At 40.6% G+C, this 27,698-nt stretch overlaps 1 protein-coding gene, 1 long non-coding RNA gene, 1 other non-coding gene and 1 pseudogene across 7 annotated transcripts; 1 reads left to right on the top strand and 3 right to left on the bottom strand.

Annotated features, from left to right (window-relative positions):
* Window positions 1-666: 666 nt before the first annotated feature.
* On the bottom strand, window positions 667-27,547 carry ASH2L (ASH2 like, histone lysine methyltransferase complex subunit). 5 transcript variants are annotated; one of them, XM_036458477.2, is made up of 17 exons: window positions 27,302-27,542; window positions 26,601-26,667; window positions 26,333-26,484; window positions 21,245-21,333; window positions 20,867-20,961; window positions 15,322-15,417; window positions 14,405-14,500; window positions 12,665-12,740; window positions 11,941-11,958; window positions 10,441-10,534; window positions 9,250-9,467; window positions 7,103-7,270; window positions 6,517-6,710; window positions 5,194-5,286; window positions 2,567-2,665; window positions 1,507-1,566; window positions 667-1,404 (listed from the first exon to the last, which is right to left on the bottom strand). In XM_036458477.2, exons 1-17 carry the CDS (start codon window positions 27,487-27,489, stop codon window positions 1,297-1,299), a joined length of 1,911 nt encoding a protein of 636 aa, XP_036314370.1. In that variant the 5' UTR covers window positions 27,490-27,542; the 3' UTR covers window positions 667-1,296. The 5 variants fall into 5 exon arrangements, with proteins under 5 accessions (XP_036314370.1, XP_036314371.1, XP_036314372.1 ...); XM_036458478.2 differs by having other exon boundaries at window positions 26,333-26,478; window positions 27,302-27,537; XM_036458479.2 differs by lacking the exon at window positions 11,941-11,958 and having other exon boundaries at window positions 27,302-27,539.
* Window positions 1,892-2,560, bottom strand: LOC118730491. Its single transcript, XR_004991490.1, has 2 exons — window positions 2,177-2,560; window positions 1,892-1,927 (listed from the first exon to the last, which is right to left on the bottom strand). It is a non-coding gene; the product is annotated as an uncharacterized LOC118730491 (long non-coding RNA).
* On the bottom strand, window positions 4,402-4,531 carry LOC118731067. Its single transcript, XR_004991766.1, has one exon. It is a non-coding gene; the product is annotated as a small Cajal body-specific RNA 24 (non-coding RNA).
* LOC118730484 lies at window positions 12,375-13,761 on the top strand (annotated as a pseudogene).
* Window positions 27,548-27,698: the final 151 nt, after the last annotated feature.

Consider the following 27,698-nt stretch of genomic DNA (forward strand, 5'->3'; position numbering starts at 1 on the left):
ACTCCAGTCTAAGATCATACTGATTCAGTGTTAGGTTTCCTGTTGAGATGTGGAATGGACCAAATTAATATATTTGTCTTCTAGTTAGGGAAAAAAAATATCAGTCGAAACTACTGTGTTAGGATACCAACAGTCACTGGAAATTTGGGGGATTTCTTAATACAATATATGGTGATTCTTGGCAACTTATTACTACCTGGTGGTGAACCACTCTACCTATTAACATAGGTAGGAATTTACCAGTACATGCAGGAGAGTTTAGGGCCATGCTGGGAGGGCTGCACTGCCACTGATGTATAAAAAAGGGACCCTAAGGAAAGTCATTCTTACATTCTAGTTTTTCATTTCTGAAAACTGCCCTTTAATCAGCTACACAAAGGAAGAGAAGCAAGGCAGGGAAACAAGCTGCACTTATTAATACTCACGCTCAAGGAGAAGAACTGGAGGGAGACCACCAACCCTTTACCCTTCTTCGCCCCTTGAGAGTCTTATTTTCCACGGGTTAAAAGGGGTGGGGGGTTGAGTTGGCCGGAAAGAAAGGAAGCAATAGGATAGGGGTTGAGATATAAACCAAAAGCCTAGCTCTTTCCTCCACTGCTGGCCACCCTTCCTCAGACTGCCCACATTTCCAACTCTGTCACCAAGAGGGAAGCAAAATGCCACACATGCGTGATCAGAATTTTTATTTGGAAAAAGTTTCTAATTATTAAAGCCGCAAGCGAGTTCCTTTCACAATTACAGTTCTAGAGGCACGGTAATTTCAGAGATCCCAGTGTTCAAAGTGTATTTCAAAATTAATAACAAAAACAAACCCACACCCAAATGAGAGCTCTTAGATCGGTTTGGGATGCACAGCCACCGATTCCAGCTGTCCTCTGAAACAGGCCCACCGTCCTTGCAAATCAGGTGGGAAGGAGTCAATGCCCACAGAGGGGAAAGAGTCTCTCAATAAGTTAGCTACTTGGACAACATTATCCACTCCCTAGAGAATACAATAAGATAACAAGCCCCAGTAGTGGGGAACGTGGTACAGCACCAGTTTCACAGGGAGCTTATGGGACTTGAGGGTCAGCAGTTGGCATATCGCACACAAAATGAAAGCAGTCACTAGAAGCAGGGAGAGCGCTGAAGGGCAGGGAGTCTCTCCCAGGCCCACTCAGCCTTTTACCTTGCTAACAGGAGAGGCTATGTTTTGCAGTATCTTCGGGATAACGTTTGTCACAGTTAACAACAAAAAGAAAATCCCCCAAAATCATCCCCCAGAGAGTCCATGTCTGCAAAGAAAGAGGGAGCTGGTCAGGGTTCCCACGGAGGACTCCGCCTGCCATCCACCTCTGTTTCCACATGATATAAGACATCAGCCAGAGTGTGCTCTACCACCGCGCCCCAGCCCATGTCACTCATCTGTGGGAGGAATGGGAAACAGAAAGGAGGCGATTAGAATAACTACGGCAAGAAGTTACAAAGGTGCTGAGGATGCATGTGGACAGTTTTAATGTTACTCACAGGGCGGTAAGTGAGGTCCTTTGGAGGATATTTGAAGCACGGTCCAAAGTTAATGGAAACCTGGGATAAATTCAATTCAAGCAGACATGGCAAAACAAAGTAAGTATATAGTGAAAAACTTAATGGGACATTTTTCTCTTTGAAGGTAGCTGTGACATTCAGGGTATAACTGGAACAATTATATATATATATATATATATATATATTGCTAAAATTGGTCAACACCTTAATGTCCATCAAAAATTAGGTAAATAAAATAGACATGTTCATTTCTGTTTATAATATAAAGATTTTATTATTTTAGTTCCATTGGAGCCTAATCGACAGGCTAAAAGTACATGGCAAACTTCCAGGCATTACCTTTCCAAATCACTTAAACAAAACAAAAAAACTAACAGGCTCTAATGATAGTCCCCTCCCTCTGTGGGGTGATCATGGGGTGATGGCGGGCCCCCCTGACCAATTACATCACATCCACCTTAGCGGTGGCAGTCAGTACTGGGTCGCTGCAGTGCCTGTGACCCAAGAGGGACTGAGAGGACCCGAGCCAGCTGAATGTGCAGCCTGGTGTTTGGTCATCTGCTTGGTTGTTTTGGAAGTTATGAACCCTGCTCTTTATATATTAGAATTACAGCTTTTATTGGCTCAATGGCCAACCAGATGACTGGACACTTAACATATTATGTTTTTATTATATAGGATTTTTAAATCAATATAGCAACAGTTACAAACTAACGATGTTAGGCTATCATGACATATATAACGCCAAACTGATTTATGCACATAAATAGCAAATAGTTTATAGCCATGACACTAAACAATAACATTACCACACAGTACATTCAAAGGACAAATATGGGGCACACTAATTGCATGATCTAAGCAAATGCTTCGTAAAACACCCAACTATTTTTGGAACAAACAGTGACAGTCAAAAAACATTCCCATCTTCCTTAGGCAATTCAAATTTCTTTCTAGAACTCAGTCAGTGGCTCTTTGACCACTGTCATTTACCTATTTCTCTCAAGTTCTGTCCACATGATGAACAGATGGTACATACCGTGCAGCTCTTGTACAATGAGATGGCCGGAAAGTAAACCCCCTCAAAAATATCTTTGTAAGCCACACCTTGATTGACACCATTTTTATAAAATATTATCTGGAGGGGGAAAAAGCACACTTTTACTTTTGAATTTAAAAACAAAACACACACACTAAAAAAAGAATTCACTTGGAGCACCCTTTAGAAGTGCTGTGTTACCATACTGGGATAACGTATTCCAAGAATAGTATATAGCTTGTGTAATAACATCATATTATCAGTTTCTCACCTATTTACAAGCACTATTCTAGTTGGTGTTCACATTTGCTTTCTGCATTCCTATATCACTCTGCCAGTCATACTATTATTTATTACTAAAGGCCCCGTGCACGAAATTTGTGCACAGACAGGGCTGGGGGAGAGGGGTGTGTGTGTGTGTGTGTGTGTCCCTCAGCCCAGCCTGCACCCTCTCCAATCTGAGACATCCTTCTCACAATTCAGAACTGCTGGCTCCCAACCACTTGCCTGCCTGCCTGCCTGCCCACCCTCTAACCACTGATTGATCCCTAACTGCTCCCCTGCCAGTCTGTTTGCCCCTAACTGCCTTCCCCTGCTGGCCTGGTCATCCCCAACTGCCCTCCCCTGCTGGCCCAGTCACCCCCAAATGCCCTCCCTTACCAGCCAGGTCCTTCCCAACTGCCCTCTCCTGCTGGCCTGATTACCCACAACTGCCCTCCCCTGCTGGCTATCTTGTCTGTTGGAATGACAGTCAATTTGCATATTACTCTTTTGTTAGATAGGATACTGTATACTTTATGTTTTTTTATTGGACCACCTGATCACCCCTACTGGTCTCTGCCTGTCTGCCTGTCTGATCACCCCTAACTGCCCCCTCCCCCTGCTGGCCTGGTTGTCCCTCACTGCCCTCCCTTCTGGCCTGGTCACCCCCAACGCCCCCACCGCCTGGTTGCCCCTCACTGATCCCTCCCCACCTCTGCCTGCCTGGTCGTCCCTTACTGCCCCACCTGCCAGCCTGGTTGGCCCACACAGCCTGCTGTTTGGTCACTGTGTGAGGGCATCTCGGCCAATTTGCATATTCCTCTATTATAAACATATATGTGTATACCAGAGGCCCGGTACACGAATTCATACATGAGTGGGGTCTGACTGGCCTGCCCCAATTGGGGCCTATCAGGCAGGGCCACTTGCGGGAGGTTGGCTGGCCAGCCCCACCCCCTGGTTGAACTTCTAGCTGAGGGGACATATATATATATATATATATATATATATATATGTAATTCTCCCCCCACCCCCTGAAAGGTTCTTTTTGCCCTTGCCAGTGCAGTGTGGCTCAGTTGGGTGGGCATCGTCATATGCAGTGAGAGGTTGCCAGTTTGATTCCCAGTCAGGGCACACGTCTGGGTTTCAGGCTCAATCCCTGATAGGGGATGTGCAAGAGGCAGCCAATCAATGCTGCACTCTCACATCAAGGTCTCCCTGTCTCTCTCTAAAAATCAATATATTATTTTTAAAAATTCAACTTCTAAAAATAAATAAATAAAAAGGTTCCTTTTTCTGAAGTAACTTTCTATCTCTTCTTCCCAGAAAGAGCAATCTTCTCTCTGGCTGTACAATAATTCCTTACCCAAGATCATTGATAGGTTCTTGGAACTGTGGCAGCATACATTTTGAAACCAATTTGCCACTGGCTAATTTATATAACTGAGTGAAGTTTCTACTGCAGTTCATCAGTGTAATGAAATGATATTATTCGAGGACTTGCTGTATTTTCTGGCTGTATCATCTTTAGATCTATTAACTGCTTCCCTTTATTCCTTTTTCTTTCTTTTCTTACATGTCAGTAGTGGAACGATCCACCCTTTTTACTTGCAAAGGGTGAACAGAAAGCTACTATATTTCTCTAGGACACTTACAAACAGTTTTCCTCACCATAAGAAGAAACTGAATAAAAGTAAATGTCCATTCTTTATTCCTTTTTCAACTAGAACCCTAGTTTTGTTTTAATTTCTCCTATATTAGTTTCTATTATTGATTCAGGTGCATCCACAGCATTTTTATAGAAAAATGTTTCCAGCTCAGAACTTCCTTCCTCCCCTTCCCCTTTTATTTTTGACCCTTGTGGCTGGTCCAGATTTGTCAGCCCTTCTTTAACTGTGCTATGACCTTGCGTAGACATGTCCCCAACAATGCTGGGACAGGGGTAGGGAAAGTTCTAGAGGACACTGAATGAGCCATTCCAGCTCTGGCTGCCTCCACTCACACAGCTCTGTGCTCTCCTTTCCTCTCCTCTTCCAGTGTTCCTGCCTCTATACTTGGCTGTATTTCTTCTGATAAAGAATAACCATCTCTGACTTGCTTCCTCAACCATTTGTAGATACCCTGGTTAGACCACTGTTTTTACCTCTTTTTTAGTGTTCCTGAAAGAACCATTGTTATCCCTCTAATAGCAACAGCATGGTATCACAGAAAGAGGCACAAACACAGTAGGCAGAGTGTGAGCTTACTCTGTTAGCAGAAAAATCTCTTCATTCCCCTTTTGGCCTCTTTTTCCTCAATTATAATTAGGGGGTTGGTCCCAATCTTCAAGGTCTCTTAGTTCTGACATTTTTGTGACCATGACTCACCTCACTATGGGGAGTCTGCTTTAAGCTCTTCTCTGCTTTATCCACAAAGTCTTTTTCCTCAAAATACAAATAACTCTTGAACTTTATCAAGGCCTTGAAAAGAGGAAAAAGGAAAAAAAGGCTCATTGAAGCATCAGCAACATCACACAAATAGCACTGAGTCATGCGCTCTGCAACAGAAATTAAAAATCTTTGCAGAGTTAGCTTTGCTAGATTTTGAACTATGTGCTCCTTAAAAGTACCAGGTCTCAACATTTTCAAAAAGACCTTTATTAATAAATTTTGAGGAAACACATACATTTAAATACATATATACTCTCACCACAACAATGAAGCAACTAAAATTCTCACATATGGTTGGTAAAAATGGAGAGTTGGGCAATTTTTCATAAAAATATATATAAAACTACCCTACAATCCAGTAATTCCAAAATAAATGGAAACATGGCTACAAAGAGATTTGTTCAAGAATGTGTACAGCCCCAAACTTAAGAGAGCTCAAGTGTCCATCAACAGAAAAACGAATGTGTTATATGTTAATTATTTTTCAACAGAGTTGGAAAATATAGAAAACGGATAAACACATTGTGGCATATTCATACAATGGAGATCTATTCTGTAGTAAAGAGCAAGCCCACAACATAACATGAATGAGTCTCAAAGGCAGTATGTCAAATGACAAAATCCAGATGCAAAACAACATACTGCATGATTCCATTTCTATAAGATCAAGAACAAGCAAAGCCTATAGAATAGAAATATTTATGATGGGGGGAAAATTCCTTAAAATTACCCTGAGAGGTAGTTGCCTTTATGGGGTGTAGGTGGGACTGGGGAACAACTGGGAAAGGGTATGAGGGACCTTTCCGCCGTGATGATAATCTATGTTTCAACAGGGGTTTGGGTCAAACTTAAAACTCAGTGAGTGAAAATTTGTACATTTCATTTTATATAAATTCTATATCAAAAGAAAAAAACTAAACAAAGGTTGAACTCTAGCTAATGATGTACATCTTGAAATACTTGGTGGGGAGTGAATATCTGCAATATTCTTTTGAAGTGTATTAAAGAGGGATAAATGGATGGATGGATGGACGAACAGACGGGTGGGTGGAGACTAAATGCATAACATGTTAATAGAATTTAGGTGATGGGTATTCAAACACTGACTTTTAAATTCTTTCACCTTTGTTACGACTGAAAATTTTTATAATGAAATGTTGGGGAAAATATGAATGGTGGGTCAACATCACAGGAGGTCACAGGCTACAGCTGCAGGTACTGGTTGGCAAACCCAGGAATATTTCAGGAGGACAAACTTACCTTATCTTTATAAGTATCAGGTAGTGACTTGGCTGTCTCTGTGTCTTCAGGAAGATTGATATAGAATCCTAGGACATCTCCCTGTCCATAGCCAGAAGAGTAGTGTTTGCCAATGGACTGGTGGAACTTGGTCCCCTTTTTGCTCCGCCATGAATAGCTAAATTTATCATAACCTAAAGGAGCTTGAAGGTTACCTATCCCCAAAAATAGATATACAGGAAGTCAGAAGACTGCAACCCAACTTATGTTTTGCCAAAGGAAAAAAAAAAAAGTTACTTTTTTTGATAGGGAGGAGGAAGAGTCATCAAAGGCCCCATCCCCAGTTCCCGCCCCTGCTGCAGCTTTGTCTGGAAGGACGTCCGATCTAATTAGCATATTACCTTTTTATTATTATAGATTATTATTATAGATTATTTCTCACAAGCAAAGAATTATAAAAATATTCCAAGAATTGCAACTGCTTAAATCCTTTGGAACTCAATTATATGTCCATAAATTAATAGGCTCCAAAGTAGTAAAACTTATTAGCCAAATAGTCTTCTAACCCTCTACCTGCTTCACAGTCTATACTATAACCACAGCTTACCTAACGGCTGAGACCAGCCCAGTCTAGCAGCAGTGTCTGGCGGCATCTCATCCACCGTAATTTCAAAGTACCAGGCCCCTTTCCGGACCCCATGAGAAGCCCGCACCATGGAGTAGCCCTTCTCTCCAACCACAGTCAGCCGGTCATCAGAGATCTTCAACTGGGGAGCTGCAGAGATGGAGATAAAAACAAAGGCCTGCAACTGATCTGAGACACTGGGAGACAACTGTCACAAAACATGAGTCTCTTGCATCCCAATGAAAGATCAGAAAATCAGGTCAGGAATCAGAAATATTAGTTCAGGAGTTTAAAAATCTCAAGACAAAGATGAACGAGAGGAAGAAAGTTGTTAGGTAATCCAGTTTTATTATATGTTGAAGAGGACAAATAAATTATACTACCTTTCCCTGAAATATAACAAACGAATTGTAATGTGTTTAAATCCTGACTTAAATAAACCATCCTTTAAGACTTAACCTTTTAGCCGAAACCGATTTGGCTCAGTGGTAGAGCGTCGGTCTGCGGACTGAAGGGTCCCAGTTTCGATTCCGGACAAGGGCATGTACATTGGTTGTGGGCACATCCCCTGTAGGGGGTGTGCAAGAGGCAGTTGGTCGATGTTTCTCTCATCGACATTTCTAGCTCTCTATCTCTCTCCCTTCCTCTCTGTAAAATATCAATAAAATATATTTTAAAAAAAAAAGACTTAACCTTTTACTTTGAAATAATTTCAGATTTTCAAAAATAGTACATTCATTCAGCTTCCCTAAATGTTAACACGATCTATAACCATAATATAATGATAAAAACCAGAGAATTAACATTATACAATACTAGTAATTAATCAACATATCTTCTTCAAAATAAACCAATTAACCAACACAATATCCTTTTCCTGGTCCTGGATCTAATCCAAGATCACACAATTCATTTAGTTGTCATGTTTCAATCTGGGACATTTCCTCAAAACTTTCATGACAGTGACATTTTGAAGAGTACTGGTCACTTTAGCTTGTAGAATATCCCTCAATAAAAAATATTTTTAAAATAAATAAGTTCACTCTCACATTCCAAATGATAATGCTACTTGAAGCAACAAAAGAAAGTACACCCCACAGATTAAAATAAGTATCTATGAGTCCATACTAATCTAATCAAGTAAATAATTGGAGAAAGGAAAAAATAAAAAATCATTAGGCAAACACCACATTAATAATCGCTGCAGACAAGATCCACTGGTTGGTTACGATACTAAAATTATTACATAAAACTTTACAGAGGAACAACTTATTTGTATAGCCTCAAAGTATCATTCCCAAAGTTATTTACTAAGTATAAAGGGAAAGACAGTAGAGAAAGCCAGCAGAACCACCTTAACCAAATGATCATGGTCAACATAAGCCATTAGGAGACATATTGACATCATGAACTCCATGAGTGATGCAATAAGGACTTGTTTCTGTAGTATTTTAAAAAAAAAAACAAAAAACAAAAAAACCTCACACAAACAAACAAAAATACACCCCATAACCTCAGTCTAATTATGAGAAAAAGACAGAACCTCACTGAGAAATACTGGATAAAATAACCGATGAATACAGTTAGAAGTGGTATGTCATGAAAAACAGGCTACTACTGAGGAACTGTTGAAGATTGCAAGAGACTAAGGAGAAATAACAATGCAATGTGAGATCTTAGAAAAGAGGCATTATTGAAATTTAAGTAAAGTGTTTAGTTTCGTTAATGGCTTTTACCAATGTCAATTTCATGGTTTTGATCATTGTACTATGGTTGGGTAAGACGTTATCACTAGGGGAAGCTCAATGAGGAATATATGGAAACTACAGTTTTTGCAATTTTACTCTAAGTCTAAAATTAGTTCAAAATAGAAAGTTTTCACAAACTATATATAATATTTGTGTATCTGTGTGTACGTGTGTGTGTGTGTATATATGTGTTTATATAATGGCTAGAGCTTATAAGAGACAAAAAAGGAAATTACTTCTTACATATTCGGCTGAGTCCAGAGATGGGTGTGGAGGAGCGGCTATAGACTGACATGTATACCTAATTCTAGATTGGACAAAGCTGATGACAACGGGTTAGGGTAACACTGGATCCAACATGAACATTAACAGTTTACATACCTCGATCATGTAAGGCTAACAAAACCCGTTCATATAAGCAGGCTCTGTAGAGATCTCCAGGAATAGGTTTTCCTGCCCAGCAGTCAAGTTCAAGCTTCTCAGGGTCAGGGGCATGGGGATCAGGCTCCGCTAGAATATACCGATAGCCATCTTTGTTAAACGGGTGTTCCAAGGGGTAGCCATGAGGGGGAAGGCGCTGAGCAGAAAATAAAGGGTCACTGTAGAAAGGAAAAAATAAAATCAAGAAACTAAAGCCCACTAGCTCAAATGCCTTCAATTCTGTAAGACCTCTAACTTATATTAGAACACAAGCAACTTCACAAATGATTTTCATTACTCAAATACACCATCCTGCCCTCTGCAGGCAAAACAGAGAAATGAAAAGGATTTGATTTAGCAAAACAGTTTTGATCACTTGTCTGTAGGAGTTATCTGAATCTCTGATACTGAGCTAGTACATCATAGGGAAGAAAGGGAGAAGAATGAAGGAAATTTTCCTTAGTTTATTTATTATTATAAACTAATGAACAGAAACTCAGTAATATAAGCACTTACTATCTGTTATCTAAATGAGAACTGACCTGGATTTCATAACCTCAGTACTGAAAAAAGTGAAGGAAAGAGGCAAAAAGCTTAACACACTGTGCACCCGTAGTTTTATTGCTAGCTTTACCCAGTGGCCAGATAAGTTTCTATTAAATGAGTACAAAAAAAGTTTTACAAAGTATCATACATACTTTAAAAAGATATTAGCTTGTAAGAACATGTAATAAATAACTTCAAAATGCAATGGGTATTTAATTTTAAGGTGTGCCTTTAACATTTATGTAAAATACTGTGTAACATGAAAACACAAGAATGCTATGATCCGCCTGCAATGTGTTGAGTAAAAGAGCCAGTGTTCATTATTTGGTTTCACTCCCTCTCCCCTACCTAGCCTTTCTCAAAATGCCTCACTCAACAGAGTCTGCCCTGAGGTTGGTTCATGTAGTACCAAGTTTGTAAATCAGGATACCTAACCTGGGGTTATTTTACCTCTCAGGGTGCTCAAGATTTGAGAAAAAAGAACAGGCTTTTTAAACCTCAGACATCTGAGCTACTGAAAGGTATGGCTTTTCCCTCGGATGGACTTGGCGAGCACCAAACAATACTCTTAACAACGGTGAGTGTAGGTGAGTGTTTTCTGCCCACCTCCGGGCCTTCTTGGTGGTCCCTGTGGTCCCTCCATCCTGCTGTTTGCGCTTAGCTCCTCTTCCTTTTCCACTGCTTCCTGCTGGAATTCCCCCTTTGAAGAGAAGGCAGATTATTTTCAATGAGCTGTGATAGATGCACCATGTGGACACAAATTCCATGGGGACTAGCATTCCCAACATGCATTTGTGTAACATTACAGGATTTCCTTCCCAAAAGCAGATTGGATTTCTCCCTGGTTCTGAATAAACGTGCTGAGTGTCTCATGGCCCAAGAACACCGGGTTCTGGCAGTAAGCTCAAATGAACCTGTGTTACATTTTCAACTTTCCTTTCTTAGTGAACTGCAACTACCAGGACACTTTCTTAGGATGTGACACAAATGCATTTTTACTCATTCAGATTCTGAACACCCACAGATAAAAACAATTGCATGGATAAAGCTGTTTTTTCCTCCCATCCAGGTCAATACAAGCATCCATCAAGAGAGAATATCCTCACTGTAGGGAGACGTTGGCTTGCTTGAACTACACATGATATATTCCATAAACACAATAAAGGCACAATATCTGCAAAAGCACTTAACTTGAATATCCAACAAAACAAAAGTACATTAGACATGGAAAACGAAAACAGAAATACTAAAAAGGTGTTTCTCTCCAGTGCTGCCTCAACTATGGTTGCACATGACAAAAATTTAAGACAGAAGGCTTTAATTTAGTAGGCAATTTTTATAATTATTAGAATTGTACCATGCATAAAATTCAGTTTGGACAAACCTGACTTGTGGAATTAAGAGCAAATATTAAGAGATAACTTATATATTTAATTAAAAAAAATTAGCTACATATTAGGGCCACAAGAAATACTACCTTGTATATTTCTAAATAGGTACTTTAAACATTTTGTCCAGTGCCATTATTCCTTTCAGTTTGTCTTCCAGAAAATGTCCCTAAACTGCAGGAAAACACCTTTATGTAAACAACTGCATATGGTACTGTATCTTAATTTGGGACAAGCTTGGAAATATCAGCAATTCTTCTGCAATAAAAAGGATCAAGACATTGAAGGCAAGTCATATTCTGCATATACTGAACCAGGCTTATGCGATACTTCCTTTTATGAACACATCAGATGTGATTTCTATTTCTCATAAAAGGTTTAATGTTAAACTGTTGCAATATTAGTATCTCTAATTTCAGTAACCTTAAAACTGTTAGATTTTTATTGTCATTTGCATTTTAACTATTTTAAGAGAGAAGTTTTAGATTCATCTTGAACAAACCAATTGTGGCCGTGTTAGGCAGAATATGACAACATATAAGCTTTAAATTACTAACATTAAACTGAAACTACTGTAAACGCTACTGCCACCATTTTCACAATGCTTTACAATTTTAATTTAGTTTTAGCTTCTACCACAACTCAGCAAAAAAGCACTTTTCAAAACCACAAAATACTTAAGTCTGAGAGGCTGAAAGAAGACAGAGGAGGAATTCACCTCCAAAAGAGGCTCCACCTGTAACAACAGAAGTGGCACCATGTATTTGTCAAACTTTAACAATGAAGGGGGGGAGGGATGGTGTAAAAAGATAAAACAATACACTTAGCTATTTCCAATCATAGAATATTAATAACAGAGGAAATGATTACATATTTAAGATGCTGACCACTCCAAAAACAAGTTAATGATGTCATGTGTCCAATGAATAGCTAGCTAGCACCAGCAACCCCAACTCTCTTTAGATTACCATTAGTAATGATGGGCATTTCTGCTATTAGATGGGTTACAAATAAAATAAGTATGCTATAGTGGGTGATCAATACAGACAGTGCTGTCATGCAAATAAGATAAAGTTGTAGGGCAAAAAAATTAGAAGTCTGTTAAATAACAACTGAATTAAGGAAAAAGAATAGAGAGCAACTGAATCAAAATTGTTAGTTATGAAGATAGAGTTGGGGAGTCTAATGTAAACACAGTAAATCCAACCTTAAAATTTATGCTATATCTGTTTCACTTAAGACCAAACAGTGCTGTTAAGTGCCAAAGAGTTCTCCACTACCACCTGTCACAACCTTGGCTAGCTCCTAAAAATTGAGTTTAGGACTTTAAAGCATTTTAGTAAATATCCAGTTAATAGTCAACTAAAAGAATGACCAATTCTAGGCACATATGGATTCAATAGCTTACAAAAATTTCATCAATGAAACATTTAAAGACTTACCATTTAAATTCCCACTGGTATTCACAGCACTGCTTTGTTTTTGGTTGTCATAAGCAGGACCAATATTACTAAGATCCTAGGAGAAAAATACTCAATTATGATAGGAAACTATTTAACCAAACCACGTGGCAATGCTCAAAAACACAGGACATTCTAATAGAATGGGAAGTGAAACTGACAATCCTAGGTTCTAAAACTTGCAGTAGTCCTTAACATGGATGCTTTAAGGATCAGCAAGTAAGACAGGTCAAGTATAACAATCAAAATAGTTTAAGAATGATGATGAAACAATTCCCTTTTTTTTTCTTTCTCCTCTCACTGCCCTAGATGCCAAAAGGAAAGAAAGCTACGGGGAAAAAGGTGGCGCCAGTCCTGCTATCATGAAGACTCAGGAAACCAAGAAGGTGGTAAATCCCCTGTAAAAAAAAAATGCCCAAGAATTTTAGCCCCAAAGAGACCTCACCCACTTTGCCGAGTGGCCCGCTACATTTGGCTACAGCAGCAAAAGGCTTCTCTCTAAGTATCTGCAAGTGCCTCCCGCCATTAACCAGTTCACCCAGGTCTTAGACTGCCAAACTACTACTCAACTGATTAAGTTGGCCCCCAGGTACAGACCAGACGTAAAGCAAGAGAAGCAGCAGAGACTGTTGGCCAGGGCTGAGAAAACAGCTGCCAGCCAAGGGGATGACCCCATCAAGAGGCTACTACCCTGACGGAGAACAAGAAGGCCCAGCTGGTAGTGATGCGCACGATGTGGATCCCATCGAGCTGCTTGTCTTCCTGGTGCCCCATGGCATAAGATGGGGTTTCCTACTGCATCATCCAGGGAAAGGCAGGCTGGGCGCCTGCTGCACAGGAAGACCTACACCACCGTCGCCTTCACACAGGTTAACTTGGAAGACAAAGGAGTTCTGGCTACGGTGGTGGAAGCTATCTGGACCAATTAGGACAAAATGAGATCTGCCCTCGCGGGTTCCTGGGTCCAAAGTTGGTGGCTCACACTGACAAGCTGGAAAAGAAAGGCTCAGGAACTGGCCACTACGCTGGGCTAAGTGTGCACTGTTGAGTTTTCTGTACATAAAAGTAATGAAAATTCTAAAAATAAAAAAATAAAAAGGATGATGAGTGGCAATCAGGGGGTAGGAGTGATAGTGGGGCCATGGCAAATTAGAGTGCCAAGCTCCATTTCTTCAGTCCCTGGAGGAATTCAGGCCCAGTGTAGTCACATCTTTTCACTTCAGGAAAAAAAAAAAATAAAATCTGAATTTCCATGTGAAACCTTGAATTTTCAAGGCTGGCAAATCAAACATTTTAAGAAGATCTGACTTCCTGAGATGCCAAATATGAAGAGTGGAAACTTTCTTTTTCCTCATGTTATGTTAGATGCAATAGAAATTCTTCATAAGAAAATTTTCTTCACAAGAATGTTTTTAAGAGCAAAACTTGAGCTAGAAAACTAAAAAGTAACTTGGAATGGGATATTTGTGTTACAAATGAGGAAACTAGAGTTAAAAAATGTAAGAATATGTGTAAAACTGTAACATTCTGGGGAACAACCAGAACTAAAACACCAGTCTCCTGGTTTAAGTTAGTGTTCCGTCTTTCCACATGTGCCAATAATGATTTATTTGGAGCCCACCATGTTATGAGCATGTAAACGGCAGTGTGTTGCATATGGTAGATTCTCTATCTCCAAGTGGCCCAAAATCAAAAGGGGGAATATAAAGCATATTAATGTACCTGATCCAAAAGCCCAAATTTGGGGTAATCTTCTTCTGGATCCTTACTTCCAGGATCAGGGTGTTCTTTTACCAAGAACACATCTCTTTCTTTACTCTAAAAGGAAACATGATTTTATTATTACTTGAAATTTTATATTTAAAAGAAGTACTGAATGAATGTTAAACCACCAACTCTAATTCTTAGGTATAATCTCCAAAAGAGACAGTATTGTGTTTTTTTTCTGATTAAAAATTAGTATCTGATCATTAAAAAATTCAAACAGTGAAACCTAGAAAAATGAGAGCCAGCCTTGGCAGGGTGGCTCAGTTGGTTGAAGCATCGTCCCATACACCAAAAAGGTTGCAGGTTCGATTCCCAATCAGAACACATAGCTAGGTAGCTGGTTCCATCCTTGGCTGGGAGGCAATGAATCAATGTTTCTCTCTCTCTCTCTCTCTCACCAATGGAAATGTCCTTGAGGAGGATTAAAAAAAGAGAGCCAAACTGCTTCAAAATCCCCACCTCTCCCTCCACCTAAGAGAGATAAGCACTGCTAACAGCTTGTAGTTGATTCCTCCCAAAATACTCTTTAATTCTAAGGACAATAATGTTTAGAACAGTGTTGTTTGTCTTCTTAAATCAAAGAAAAAATTGGCTCCAATTTCAATATAAAATTATACTTGCAAGAGTGCAATGGACAAAGGTTTCAGTGTCTTAAGAAAAACCAGTGATGCCGCACAATAAGATAGAATATGTAACTTACTGATTTTGTGTAAAACTATAAAAATTGACAATTAGTTATATTGCACTCCCCAAGATTTAATACTAACTTGTTTTCATCTTCTGAGTCATAACATTATTTCAGTGAAACTAAAGAGAATTTAATTTGTATAAAGAACAATGCCTAAAGTTGCATCCAATTTTCATCTACTTACCATTGTTTTAACAATGTTATTTGGCCAAGTCATTTTCCCAGGTCTTTGTCTGGTCGTCATGCACTCCCAGTATTTATCAATAAATGGTATGATATCCTAATTTTTAAAACAAAATATAGTTGGTTTCAAAGTTTTGCTCATAAAAAGGAAAGAAAATTGCAACATTTCAAAGACCTCATCAAAATTGAGAAAAATACACATTTAATCTTAATGACTAAACAAATATATAAATGCATGCAAAGAACATATAGATTGTGAGAAATTTCAAACAAGTATATACAAATCTTAGTGACACAGACCTTATAATCCAATTGGATTATAATCTTGGTTGGCATCTGAAAGATGACTCCAAAGTTATTAAGTCTCTCTCCTAAGCTCCTGTTCTCTCCTAAGCTCCTGTTTCTACCTGCTTGAGACATCTCCATCTGGACATCCCACAGGCACCTCAACATTCTTGTAAATACAAAGGAACTCTGTGTTTTACCTCAGAAATCTGCTCTGCAGATTTTCCTTCTTGCTGTTAATACTAGAATCACCTATCACCCAAAATCACAAGCAAGAAACCATGGAATCATCCTTGATTCTTCTTGCATAACCTTTACATTTAATCAGTCACCAAGTGAATTTTAGCCCTAGCTGGTTTGGCTCAGTGGATAAAGTGTTGGCCTTGGACTGGAGGGTCCTGGGTTCGATTCCGGTCAAGGGCACATGCTTGGGTTGTAGGTTCAACACCCAGTAGGGGGCATGCAGGAGGCAGCCATTCAATGATTCTCTCTCATCTCTGATGTTTTTATCTCTCTCCCTCTCCTTTCCTCTCTGAAATCAATAAAAATATATTGGGGGGAGAAAGAATTTATATTTTCAGAAATTTCTCACCAATCAGGCCTCCTTTCCATCCCACTGCCTTGACCGTGGTCCTCAGCAGTTCTAGCCCACATGACTAAAGCAATGCCTGAGTATAATCTTCTGGCATCAATTTTCCCCTTTCTAGACCATTCTTCCATAGCCCACCAGAGTTAAAGTCCACCACTACCATCTTCCACTAGACTTACAACCGTATACTAAAAGGAACTGGGACTGAATCAGGGAAACTACAAGGGAAGCCTGGAATAATTTACTGTTTAAAAACTATAGGGACACAGAGTTCCAGGAGTCAGCCTGGATGGGACTACACTAATCAAAGCTGAGCATCAGAAATATAGAAATCTAAAAAAAAAAAAAGAGAGAAAGAAATACAGAACTCTGAAGTCTAATACTAAACTATAAAAATCTACAAATCCACAGTGATACCTAAAGGAAAAACACACACAACACAAACAGATGGGGAAAGGAAAACTCTTTATAGAATTGCAACCAATAAATGTATTCTGTTTTACAAACAATTCTATTAACTGATGCAGGCCTGGATAATCAATGGTTGCTAAACCACACTTCAAATGTCTAGAACAAGACATTCACACAATCTCAACATATTACACCACAGGTTATTAATTACAAAAAAAAAAAGGTTTCTTTTTGAAAGAAGAAATCTGGTAGATACCTCCTTTTTACCCTATTAGTAAAATTTAGGATCACCAATAATAAAACAAATCAGTATCTTGATATGCTTCTTGATGTGATTCATAGAAAAACACATTACCTACATAATATTCCAGCCAAAAATGATTAATCAGTGCCTAATCATGAAGAAATAACCAGATAAACTCTGCAAACCCAGAGGAAGAAGATACCTACTAAGAAACGTGAAGGGCTCCTCCTGGTTAACTGGGCTTAAAAAAAAGTCTTGCAGTCATTTCTACACAGGATCTTCTCACACAAACTGCACTTCAGGGAGAGGCCTGCAATGAACAGCCTGCAGAAACAGTGTTTCTGCTAGCTGAGCCAGCCCTTATAAAGGCTTTCTGTAATCCCATTTCAACCAATAGGACTGAGGCTTTCTCCATCCAATCAGTAGAATGCAGCTCCGACCAACCACAGTAGCTAAATTCTGACCAATCAGGGTAATGCCTTTTGAACCAATCAAACTGCAAGGATTTGGAGTCCTCATTTGTAAGGGGACAGACCAATTAGGGACCGGGATGGGGACTTCTGTCCATATAAGCCAGTTCCCTTTGGGCTCTGAGAGCACACTTTCCCTTTCCACTGAAAACTGTCTCCCAGGCTGAGCTGAAACACTAAAGATGTCTCACCAGAGTAGAGGAGGGAGCCAACCATACTGGTGCAGAGCAGAGCAGGGCAGAGCTATCTAGCCGGGTAGGCACCTACTTTTGCCCACCTCTGCATACTGTATATAAAAGTATACAAGTTGTAGTCCTGACCAGGTGGCTCAATTGGTTAGAATGTCCCATACATCAAAAGGTTGTAGGTTTGATTCCTGGTCAGGGTGCATATGAGAGGCAACTGCCTATCGATGTTTCCCTTTCTTTTTCTCTCTCAAATCAATAAATCTATCCTAGGGTGAAGATAAAAAAACAGTATTTTTTTAAAATTAAAAAAAAAAAAAAGCATAAACAAAAAGAACATAAGTTATTAACCAGTTGTTTTACATCAATGTTAATTTTTTTAGAATGATTACCATATTGTGGTTGAGATAATATTGAGTAAAGTATAATGTCTATAATTTAGACTCATACAGTATAGAGGGTAATATGGATACAGGGAGATAAAGCAAATGTAGCAAAATATTAACTGGCAATACTAGATGAAGAATAAACAGATGCTCATTGTACTATCTGAATTTTTCTGTATTTTGAAAATTTCAAAATAATTTTGGGAAAAACAAACTAAGAGAAAAAAAACAAGTCTATCACAGCACACCTCTATTTAAAATATTGTTAACGCAGGAAAAAAAAAGGAGGTGGAGGGGACTCCGCTGACTACTGTAGCTTACAGAATTAAGGCCCTTGCCCAAGTATGATCCTGACTATGTTGATCTCACTACACATCCTTTATAAGCGTGTTTCAAATTGTAGGTTGCAAACTCCTAGTAGATTACAGGTCAAACTATTCTATACTCTAGCATAGAAAATGTAAGAGTGTAAGGAAAAAATCAGAGCGTAAGCTTTGTTAGATGAATCTTGTTCTTTTAAATAAAAGTGGGTAGGTATGATAGTTCACAAAATAAACTCCATCATTTAAAAATTTACTTAGTGGCTCAGTGGTTGAGTGTTGACCTACAAACCAGGAAGTTTGATTCCAGTCAGGACACATGCCTGGGTTGTGGGCCGGGTCCCCAGTAGGGGGCATGCAAGAGGCAGCCAATCAATAATTTTATCTCATCATTGATATTTCTCTCTGAAATCAATAAAAATATATATTTTAAGGAGAATCCAAGATGGCTGCACAGGTAAACACCTAACCACAGCCGCACACAACAATGTCAATAAAATACAACTAAAATATAAAAGGGACATTACCCAGAACTACAGGAAAGTCGACTGACTGGAAATTCTACAACGAGAAGCAAGGAAAAAACCAGAAGGAAGCGCGGAGGAGCTGTAAAAGCCTAAGGTACGGAGACACACAGCATGTGCAGAGAGGACGGAGCCGGAGAGGAGGGAGGCCGAGTGCCTGGCTGGCGTTCCCTAGCAGGAAAGAGATAAAAGCTCCGACTGTGCTGGGCCCCAGTTCCGACTGCTCTGAACCCCAGTTCTAGGCCAGACCCCGGGGACCTAGGCTCATCCATAGGGAGCTGGGCAATAAGGCGGAACGCCAGGGGAGCAGCGAAAGGCAGAGCCCCCGGAGGCCAGAGGAAGGACTGTTGACTCTGCTGCCAGATTGCCCTGGCGGGAAGGAGATAAAAGCTCCGACTGTGCTGAACCCCAGTTCTGACTGCTCTGAACCCCAGCTCTGGGCCAGACCCCAGGGACCCAGGCTCAAACAGAGGGAGCTGGGCTGTAAGGCGGAACCCCGGGGAAGCGGCGAAAGGAGGTCCCGGAGGTGCGCACATTGCACGCAGAGAAGGGTCGGTTGGCTGTGCTGCAAGATTGCCCTGGCGGGAAGGAGACAAATGCCCCAGTCTGCTCTGAACGCCACCTCCAACTCCACTTCCAACTGAACTGAACCCCAGTTTCGGGCTCATTGGGGGAGAGCCTAGACTGTTTGGTAGCAGGCGAAAATCGAGGGCACCTTTCTCTCAGAGGTGCTTGCAGTGAATACTGAAGGACCCTGGGGATTACTCAGACTCAGGAGCCGTATAGGGTGGGGCTGAGGGAAGCCAAGGCTGTAGGCTCCACCCTGAAACTCCGCCCCATCAGGGAAGCTGTGAAAATGCCAAGACAACGAAATAGATCACAAACGAAAGAAATGGAGGACAAAAAGCAACTGGATATAGAGTTCAAAACCACACTTATAAGGCTGTCCAAGAATCTCTTAGAAAAGGCCAATAAAATAAATGAAACCTATGAGGATATGAAAAGGGATCAACTAAAAATAATAAGGGATCAACAAGAAACAAAGAATACATTGTCTGAAATAAAAAAAATATTATACAGAGTCCTAAAAACAGAATGGAAGATCGCAAGAATCAAGTCAAAGATTTGGAACATAAAGAGCCAGAAGACACTCCTCTGCAGAAGCGAGAAGGCAAGAGAATCCAGAAAATTGAAGATAATGTAAGAAACCTTTGAGACAACTTCAAGCGAACCAACATCAGAATTATGGGGGTCCCAGAAGATGAGAGAGAGCAAGATATCAAAAACATACTGAAAGAAATAGTGACAGAAAACTTCCCCCACCTGGTGAAAGAATTAGACTTACAATCCAGGAAATGCACAGAACTCCAAACAAAAGGAATCCAAAGAGGACCACACCAAGACAAATCATAATTAAAATTCCAAGAGCAAAAGACAAAGAGACAATATTAAAAGCAGCAAGAGCAAAGCAGGTAGTTACCTATAAAGGAGCACCTATATGATTGTCAGCTGATTTCTCAACAGAAACCATGCAGGCCAGAAGGGAATGGCAAGAAATATTCAAGGTGATGAAGAGTAAGAACCTTCAGCCAAAAATAATCTACCCAGCAAAGCTATCACTCAGAATCGAAGGCCAGATAAAGAGCTTCACCAATAAAAAAAAGCTAAAGGAGTTCATTACCACCAAACCAGAATTATATGAATTGCTTAAGGGGGTTCTTTTGGGAGAGAAAGTAAATAAAGATAAAAATTATGGAACAACAAATACATAACTATCAACAAGTGAATCTAAAAACCAAGGAAATTAAAAAAAAAAAATCTGATGAACAATAGTAACTGTTGAATATAATAGAATCAGAGGTATGGAAGGGGAGTAAACTGACAATTCTTGGGGAAAAGGGGAAAGGGGGATGTGGGAAGAGACTGAACATAAACTGTGCACCTATGGATGAGGACAATGGGGGGTGGGGAAGGGCAGAGGGTGGGGTGGGAACCTGGTGGAGGAAAGCAATAGAGGGGGTGGGGGGGGGGAGAGGAACATTTGTAATAATATGAACAATAAAGATTTATTTAAAAAAAATATATATATATATGTTTTGGCATAATTGCAATTACACTAATTACATTTCTACCTTATCTTTGGAGAACATGGTTTTTGGATGTTCATCTTGTGTTCGGGACTGCCATGTTAGGTTGGCCAAAGCACTAAGGCACATTTCCTTCAAGTCTATCAAAACAAAAAGAAAAAGTTATCTATGACACTAGATTTTATTACCAAAAGAATATTCAACCACGTGGTCTAAAAATTAACAAAATAACAAATTAACAAGAAGTAGAGTCATTATTTTATCTAAAACAGACAACAGCAATTATTCAGAGCTAAACCTTGATGCAACTTTCACCAGCTACCAGGCAAAGGTTTCCTGATTCTGCTACGCCCAAATCCCTCCTCTTTCCCAGCTAACTAAAGGATAATTCGTTTGCAGTACTCCAGAGCACTTTGTTCTTACTTGCTTGCTTCCGAAGGAAATAGGTATTCCCACTATGATGGCACACATTGCAGTGAAAACTGTAGTTGGTCATGAAAGGTAGACAGGATCTGTAAAACAGTCAAATCGTACAACTTAGTGAGCTTATGAACACACAGTTCTTTATGAGAAGTAAAACAAAGTTCACAGTAATGTGAGTATCTATATATAAAAGGCTAAAATGCTGAGTGTCCAACTGTCTGGGTAATGATGTCACGTAGCAACACCTGGCTTCGTCTCCCTAGTGACTAACCTCCTTGCAGTTTCTTCAGCCCAGGAACATGACTTGCTTTATAGCCAAGTGCAAACATTTCACACTTTTTAAAAAATATATATATTTTATTGATTTTTTACAGAGAGGAAGGGAGAGAAATAGAGAGCTAGAAACATCGACCAGCTGCCTCTTGGCACACCCCCTACTGGGGATGTGCCCACAACCAAGGTACATGCCCTTGACCGGAATCGAACCCGGGACCTTTCAGTCCGCAGACCAACGCTCTACCACTGAGCCAAACTGGCTTCGGCAAACATTTCACACTTTAACCAAATGTCTGTGAAGTGTTTTCCTGTGCCTCATCTCATTTGATCCTCACCGAAGTCCTAGAGTAGATAGATGGGAGAGTCAGTGGAATCCTATTTTCTTTTCATTAGCCAGAGAATGGAGATTTAGAAAGCTTAGAACCTTGACCCAACCAAAAAGAAGAAATGGTGAACCTTCAAAACGACTTCAGGTTTTGTCACAGCGTAAAATATAGTCAAACACTGCTTCAGTTAAATATTTTACCCTTTGTTCTCCCTGCGTGATCTGTGTTGATATTTACTGCTGTGTTGCTGACAATTACCTGAAAGAGAAGTTGGGGTGCTTCACTGGACTGGAAAAAGTTTAGCAAATCAGAAAGCAGGTCTAATTAAGCAAGTTTATTCTATATCTATAAAAGGCTAAGTTGGCTTGTGCATGCTTGATACATATAAAGCTCTTGCTGGTGCCAATTGCACGTGTGTTTCTATCTGTCATTGTTGATCGTGAATTTGGTTGACACTTCTATTATAGAAAAAAGGAGAATAGTGATATTAAAGTATTTCTTCTAACTAATTGCCTTTTAATGTGCATGAATTTGTGCACCAGGCTACTAGCATTAATATAATCTTAAAAGTTAAAGAGGTCCTTAAAAATCATATGCTGCCATAAAAAAGAAGGAATTCTCATCATTTGCAGCAACCTGGATAGAATTAGAGAACATCATGCTGAGTGAAATAAGCCAGTCAATGAAAGAGAAATACCACATGACCTCACTCATTTATGGATATTAAAGAACATTATAAACTGATGAACCAAAAGATAGATATAAAGACAGTAAAGCAACAAGCAGACTGTCAAATTACAGCAGGGAGTGTAGGGATATCTGGGGGAGATAAGAGATCAACCGAAGGACTTGTATACATGCATATAAGTACAACCAATGGACACAAAACTCTGGGGAGGGAGGGTATGTATTGGGGGGCGGGCAATGTTAAAATATGTACACAGATAATAATTTAATTTTAAAAAAAAAGGTCCCTAAAAATCAAAACTGAATTTGTGTTTTTTTTACAAATACCTGCATTTTTCTGTCACAAATATTTAATAAGACATTATCCACCATAGTGGCTAATTCAGCATTTGGAAGGTTCTCTCTGGTACTTTGGGTTAGTTTTTGAGTATCTAAAAAAAGTATGCCAAGTGAACTGTGGAAGAAGAAAAAGTAGTCTCTTCAAATATCTTTATCTATTTGTATTTAAAGACCTTTAAATATATATATTTAAAATACTAATAACATTATTGGAAAGGGTAGACAAAATGTATAAAAAGATTAATTAAAACCCTGGTTGATGTGGCTCTGTTGATTGAGCATTGTCCCATGCACCAGAAGGTCACTGGTTCAATTCCTGGTCAGAGAACATGCCCAGGTTTCTGGCTCTCACATCAATGTTTCTCTCTATATATATATAGTAATAAAAACATACTAAAATTTTTTTAAAAGATTAAAAATGTAAATAATGCCTTGGCTGGTTGCTCAGTAGTTAGAGCATCGATCCAAGGACTGAAGGGTCTCGGGTTTAATTCCTGGTCAAGGGCATGTACTTTGGGTGCAGGTTTGATCCCTGGCCCCAGTCGGGGCTCGGTATCGAGCAGGAGGCAACCAGTTAATGTCTATGTCTGTCTGTCTGTCTCTCTCTCCCTTCTACTCTCTCTAAAAATCAATTTGACAGTCTGCTTGTTGCTTTACTGTCTTTATATCTATCTTTTGGTTCATCGGGTGAGGATTAAAAAAGAAATAAAAGGCCGAAACCGGTTTGGCTCAGTGGATAGAGTGTCGGCCTGAGGACTGAAAGGTCCCAGGTTCGATTCCGGTCAAGGGCATGTACCTTGGTTGTGGACACATCTCCAGTAGCGGGTGTGCAAGAGGCAGCTGATCGATGATTCTCTCTCATCGATATTTCTAACTTTCTATCCCTCTCTCTTCCTCTCTGTGAAAAATCAATAAAATATATTTTAAAAAATTAAAAAAAATAAAAGTAAATAATTATTCAAGAAGAAAACATAGAAATCAAAAAAGATTACTTACCTCATTACCAAATGAATTTTACAAATGGAATCTATCTATATAAAGAGGGAATATGCAAATTGACCATCACACTATCACAAAGATGGCAGCACCCACAGCGGTGTAGAGTTCCTATAATGAGCCTTATCGAGCAATCAGCAGGGACCTGAGACCGAGCCCCCTACCTGATGGGGCTTGATGGGAGACCTCTGCCATGCCCCCCAGTGCTGTGCCAGGGGACTTCAGGCTGCACCCCCACCAGGGGCTTGACCAGGCATCTCAGGCTGTCCCCTCACCTGGTGGGGCTTGATAGGCAACCTTAAGGTATGACCCCCGGCCCAGGCTGGGGACCTCAGGCTGTGCCCACCTATGGGGCTTGATCGGGGCCCAAAGGCTGCAAACTGTCCTCTTCTCCCCCCAGTCCTGGGCCAGCAGGCTCTGGATCTCACCCAATGGGGGTGGGGCCAGCTGGTTCTGGGTCTTGTGCTATTTTGAGACACTGTGGGTGGGCGGGGACTTTACTCTGGGTCCCACAACATACCCCAGACTCTGACTGGAGAAAGATTTTCATATACATTTTACTAATTTTCTTTAATTTCTGAAACTACTATTACAGCGAAAGGGCAAATAGCAATATTAAAACATTTCCTCTAATTAATCTCCTTTTAATGTGCATGAATTTTGTGCACCGGGCCACGAGTTAGTCTATAAGAGTTTAAAAGATCCAAGTAGTAACTTCAGATTTAAGAGACAGGGAAGATTGCCCTGGCCAGTGTGGCTCAGTTGGTTGGAGCATCGTCCTGGGCACTGAAAGGTTACCAGTTCAATTTCCGGTCAGGACACATGCCCAGGTTGTGGGCTCAATCCTGGCAGGGGGCTTGCAAGAGAAAGCTGAAATCTCGCTCTTACATCAATCTCTCTCTCTCTCTCCTTTTCCCTTCCTCTTTCTAAAAAATAATAAAAAACACTTAAAAAAAAAAAAAAAAAAAAAAAAAAAAAAAAAAAAAAAAAAAGGAAGTAACAGAAAAAGAAAAGATTGGTTTAAGGTGGAAGAGAAGAAATGAAAATAAAGGCAAGTTTATCTTGGACTCTGCTGAAACTAGCTTAAGGAAGCCTCAAAAAGAAGGTTCCCAAATGTGTTCATTGCTACTCAAGAAATTGAGAAACATTCTTATGAAGGTTAAGATTAAATACCCTTACCTTTATTCCTCTCTAGAATACCTTCTATTAAACAGCCTGTTGTAATAAACTCATTTGCAGAAAGCAAAGCCACATACCAGAGATAGGTAGGTATATAATTATTTAATTAAAACCCAACCCTGTATTTAGAGCAGCTTTTTTCAGCTGCAGAACATAAGCTCTCCCACTTAGTTGGGCTTTAGGTGTAACTTCTCAAATTCAGGTACAAACTGGTCTCTACCAAAACTGTGAACTGTGGTTTGATTCTTCCCTGGATATGCTCCAAGCTCCCTCTCCCGATAAATTCCCTTTCTTAGGTCCTGCCTATCGAAACCAACCCTCTCTGGTCAAAGTGGCCAGATTTCAGGTCTTTCCTAAGTGACGATTTGTTTAGTTAATTTGTTTTCCCTAATGATCTTTCTACCAAGTCTTTCTTCCTGACTCTTCAATACTTTCCTTTCTTTTGTAAACATCCTATCTAGTCACCAGTCACATGTTAACTAGACCATTAGCATTTCTAAAACCCATATAACTTTTTAACTAGCAAGCATTCAAATTACAAATGAGGGCATTTCTTCACAATCCCACCCAAAGAAATTAATTTACTAATGCAGCCTTATTTTTGAGATAGCCTTGTCTAAATTTACTTGTTTTATAAGGACCATATGGAACGCCAGAGAGAGCCAGCAAAGCAATCATTACCGTAGACAGTGAGTCAGTCATTGTCACTTGCTAGATGTTGATAAGGAAAGAAGCCTCTCTTTCTCAATCCACCATAAAATGATTTTAATTCACTAGAAAAGGCGAAAGATTAAAAATGGGTTTTGCTGATGGGAGAACTCAGGATATCTAAAGGGAGTGAGTTAGAAGCAACAGTAAGGATGGCTCAGGCATGGAGGGTCATCTCAAATTTCTGACATCATGCTCTGTCCACCTCATCTATCAACCCTTATATTTCCCCCCAATCCACAACACCCAATACAAGATTTAAATGATACTGTCTTAATTCTGCTTATATAATACTTTGTAGTTGCATGGTTTTGTCTCAAAATGATTGCAAGCTCAAAAGCAAAAATAATATATATATCATTGTACCTCTTAGGGCTGTGCTCAGTAGACAGAAAACATTGCTCAGGGTATTAAAACAACTCCTGATTCAAATCCTACCACTCACTTAAGCAACGGTTAGAAGACACTGGGGAAAAAAAAAACTATACATTAATACTTGCCTACAAGTTACTAAACTGTTGAACATGTTGAGATCTGTTCCACAAAGCGATTCTTGCAAAACTACAAAAATACTCACGAGGTATCTATGCCAAAGGTGTCCGCTGTGAACCATTTTGTACATATCCCACACTGCAGCTCCACTTCTCCCAACTGCCGGCCATTCTCTTCATCCACGGAGCCCGCCTGGGTATCCATCGCCTCAGAAGTTTCCCCAGCACCTTCCTGTGTCCAGAGAGCAATTAGTGAATCAAGTTAGTTGACCTATATTGCATTTTCGACTCACTTAAAAACTAAAAAACAAAACAAAACCACCCCCATTTTGCCAAACATTCATAACTACGTACTAGTGTATCTTTTCCATTAGAGGATTCTGTCTCCAAACCACCACTTACATCAACAGAGTTCGCATCCCTGAAAGACAAGGAAAGCACTCAAAGTAAAACTTTTGTTCAAGAGAAGCAAACCTCAAAACGCCTATTCCAAAGATAATGATCCAAGTACCGGTGGACTTCACCCTCAGCTTTTTCTCCAAGCCCGGTCTCAGGCTTGCTGCCCTGGGTTAGGAAGAATGTGGCTCAGACACAGGCCACAGGGAAGCCTAATCAGCCCTACAGACAAATCCACATGGGATGGAACTGGTCCTGGAGGAGGTTTGCAGCTCTCCCACTCGGTTTCAGAAGGGCCGCCACTTCTTCCAGCCTGGCAAGTTCAAGAGCTTTCTTCTCGGGGGTAGTTGAGGGGTTCCTGCTAGAAGACTGCGTTACCTGCACCGGGCCGGGGTCAAGGACCAGAGGCAGGACCAGAAACCAGGCTCTCACAGACCTTAATTAAAAGGTGCGGAAAGGGGCGTAGTCTGAGATCCAGATCAGAGGGGACGGGCCAAGCGGCGGGTGGGGCTAAGGTGCCCAAGGGGGCAAGGCGAGCCGTTGGCGGCGGGGCCCAGGTTCGAAAGGGGCGGGCGAGAGGACTCCAGGGAGCCGCGGGATTCCAGGAGGGGCGGGCTTCCCTCCCCGCGTCCTCCTCCAGGGACTGCAGGGCGTTTTACCCGCTCTCGGCCTCCCCGGAGCCGGGCTCCGCTGCTGGAGCAGCAGACGTCCCCTCTCCGGCTGGAGCGGCTGCCGCCGCTGCCGCCGGCTTCGTCTCCCCTTCCTCCGTCGCCGTTGCATTTGCGGCCGCTGCAGGGCCAGCTCCTGCACCCACTCCGGGTCCGGGTCCCGTTCCCGCCGCCGCCATCGCAGACGCCTCCTAGACTTATCGCGAGAATACGGGAGCTGTCTCGCGCGAGTTGCAGCCTGCCCCCCCGCAGTCTTCAAACAGTAAAGGCCCCCGGTGGGTCCCTCCGGCTGCCTGAGTGAGGCGCGCTCCCCGCCCACTTTAAGGACCCGGGACTGACAGAAGTGGGCGGGGCACCGAGGCTTGGCTTAGCCACCAGCAAAGTTAGG

This window comes from Pipistrellus kuhlii, unplaced genomic scaffold, assembly GCF_014108245.1.
Source record: "Pipistrellus kuhlii isolate mPipKuh1 unplaced genomic scaffold, mPipKuh1.p scaffold_m20_p_3, whole genome shotgun sequence".
Taxonomy (NCBI): Eukaryota; Metazoa; Chordata; class Mammalia; order Chiroptera; family Vespertilionidae; genus Pipistrellus; species Pipistrellus kuhlii.

Bases quoted from the DNA above. Each gene is read 5' to 3' on its own strand.
- ASH2L (XM_036458477.2), bottom strand. From the start codon at position 27,489: ATGGCGGCGGCGGGAACGGGACCCGGACCCGGAGTGGGTGCAGGAGCT. The intron at 15,418-20,866 runs GTAGAAATGTAA...TTTAAAAATTAG, and splicing joins CCATGTTCTCCAAAGATAAG to GATATCATACCATTTATTGA. The intron at 1,405-1,506 runs GTGAGTAACATT...TTCCTCCCACAG, and splicing joins AGGACCTCACTTACCGCCCT to ATGAGTGACATGGGCTGGGG.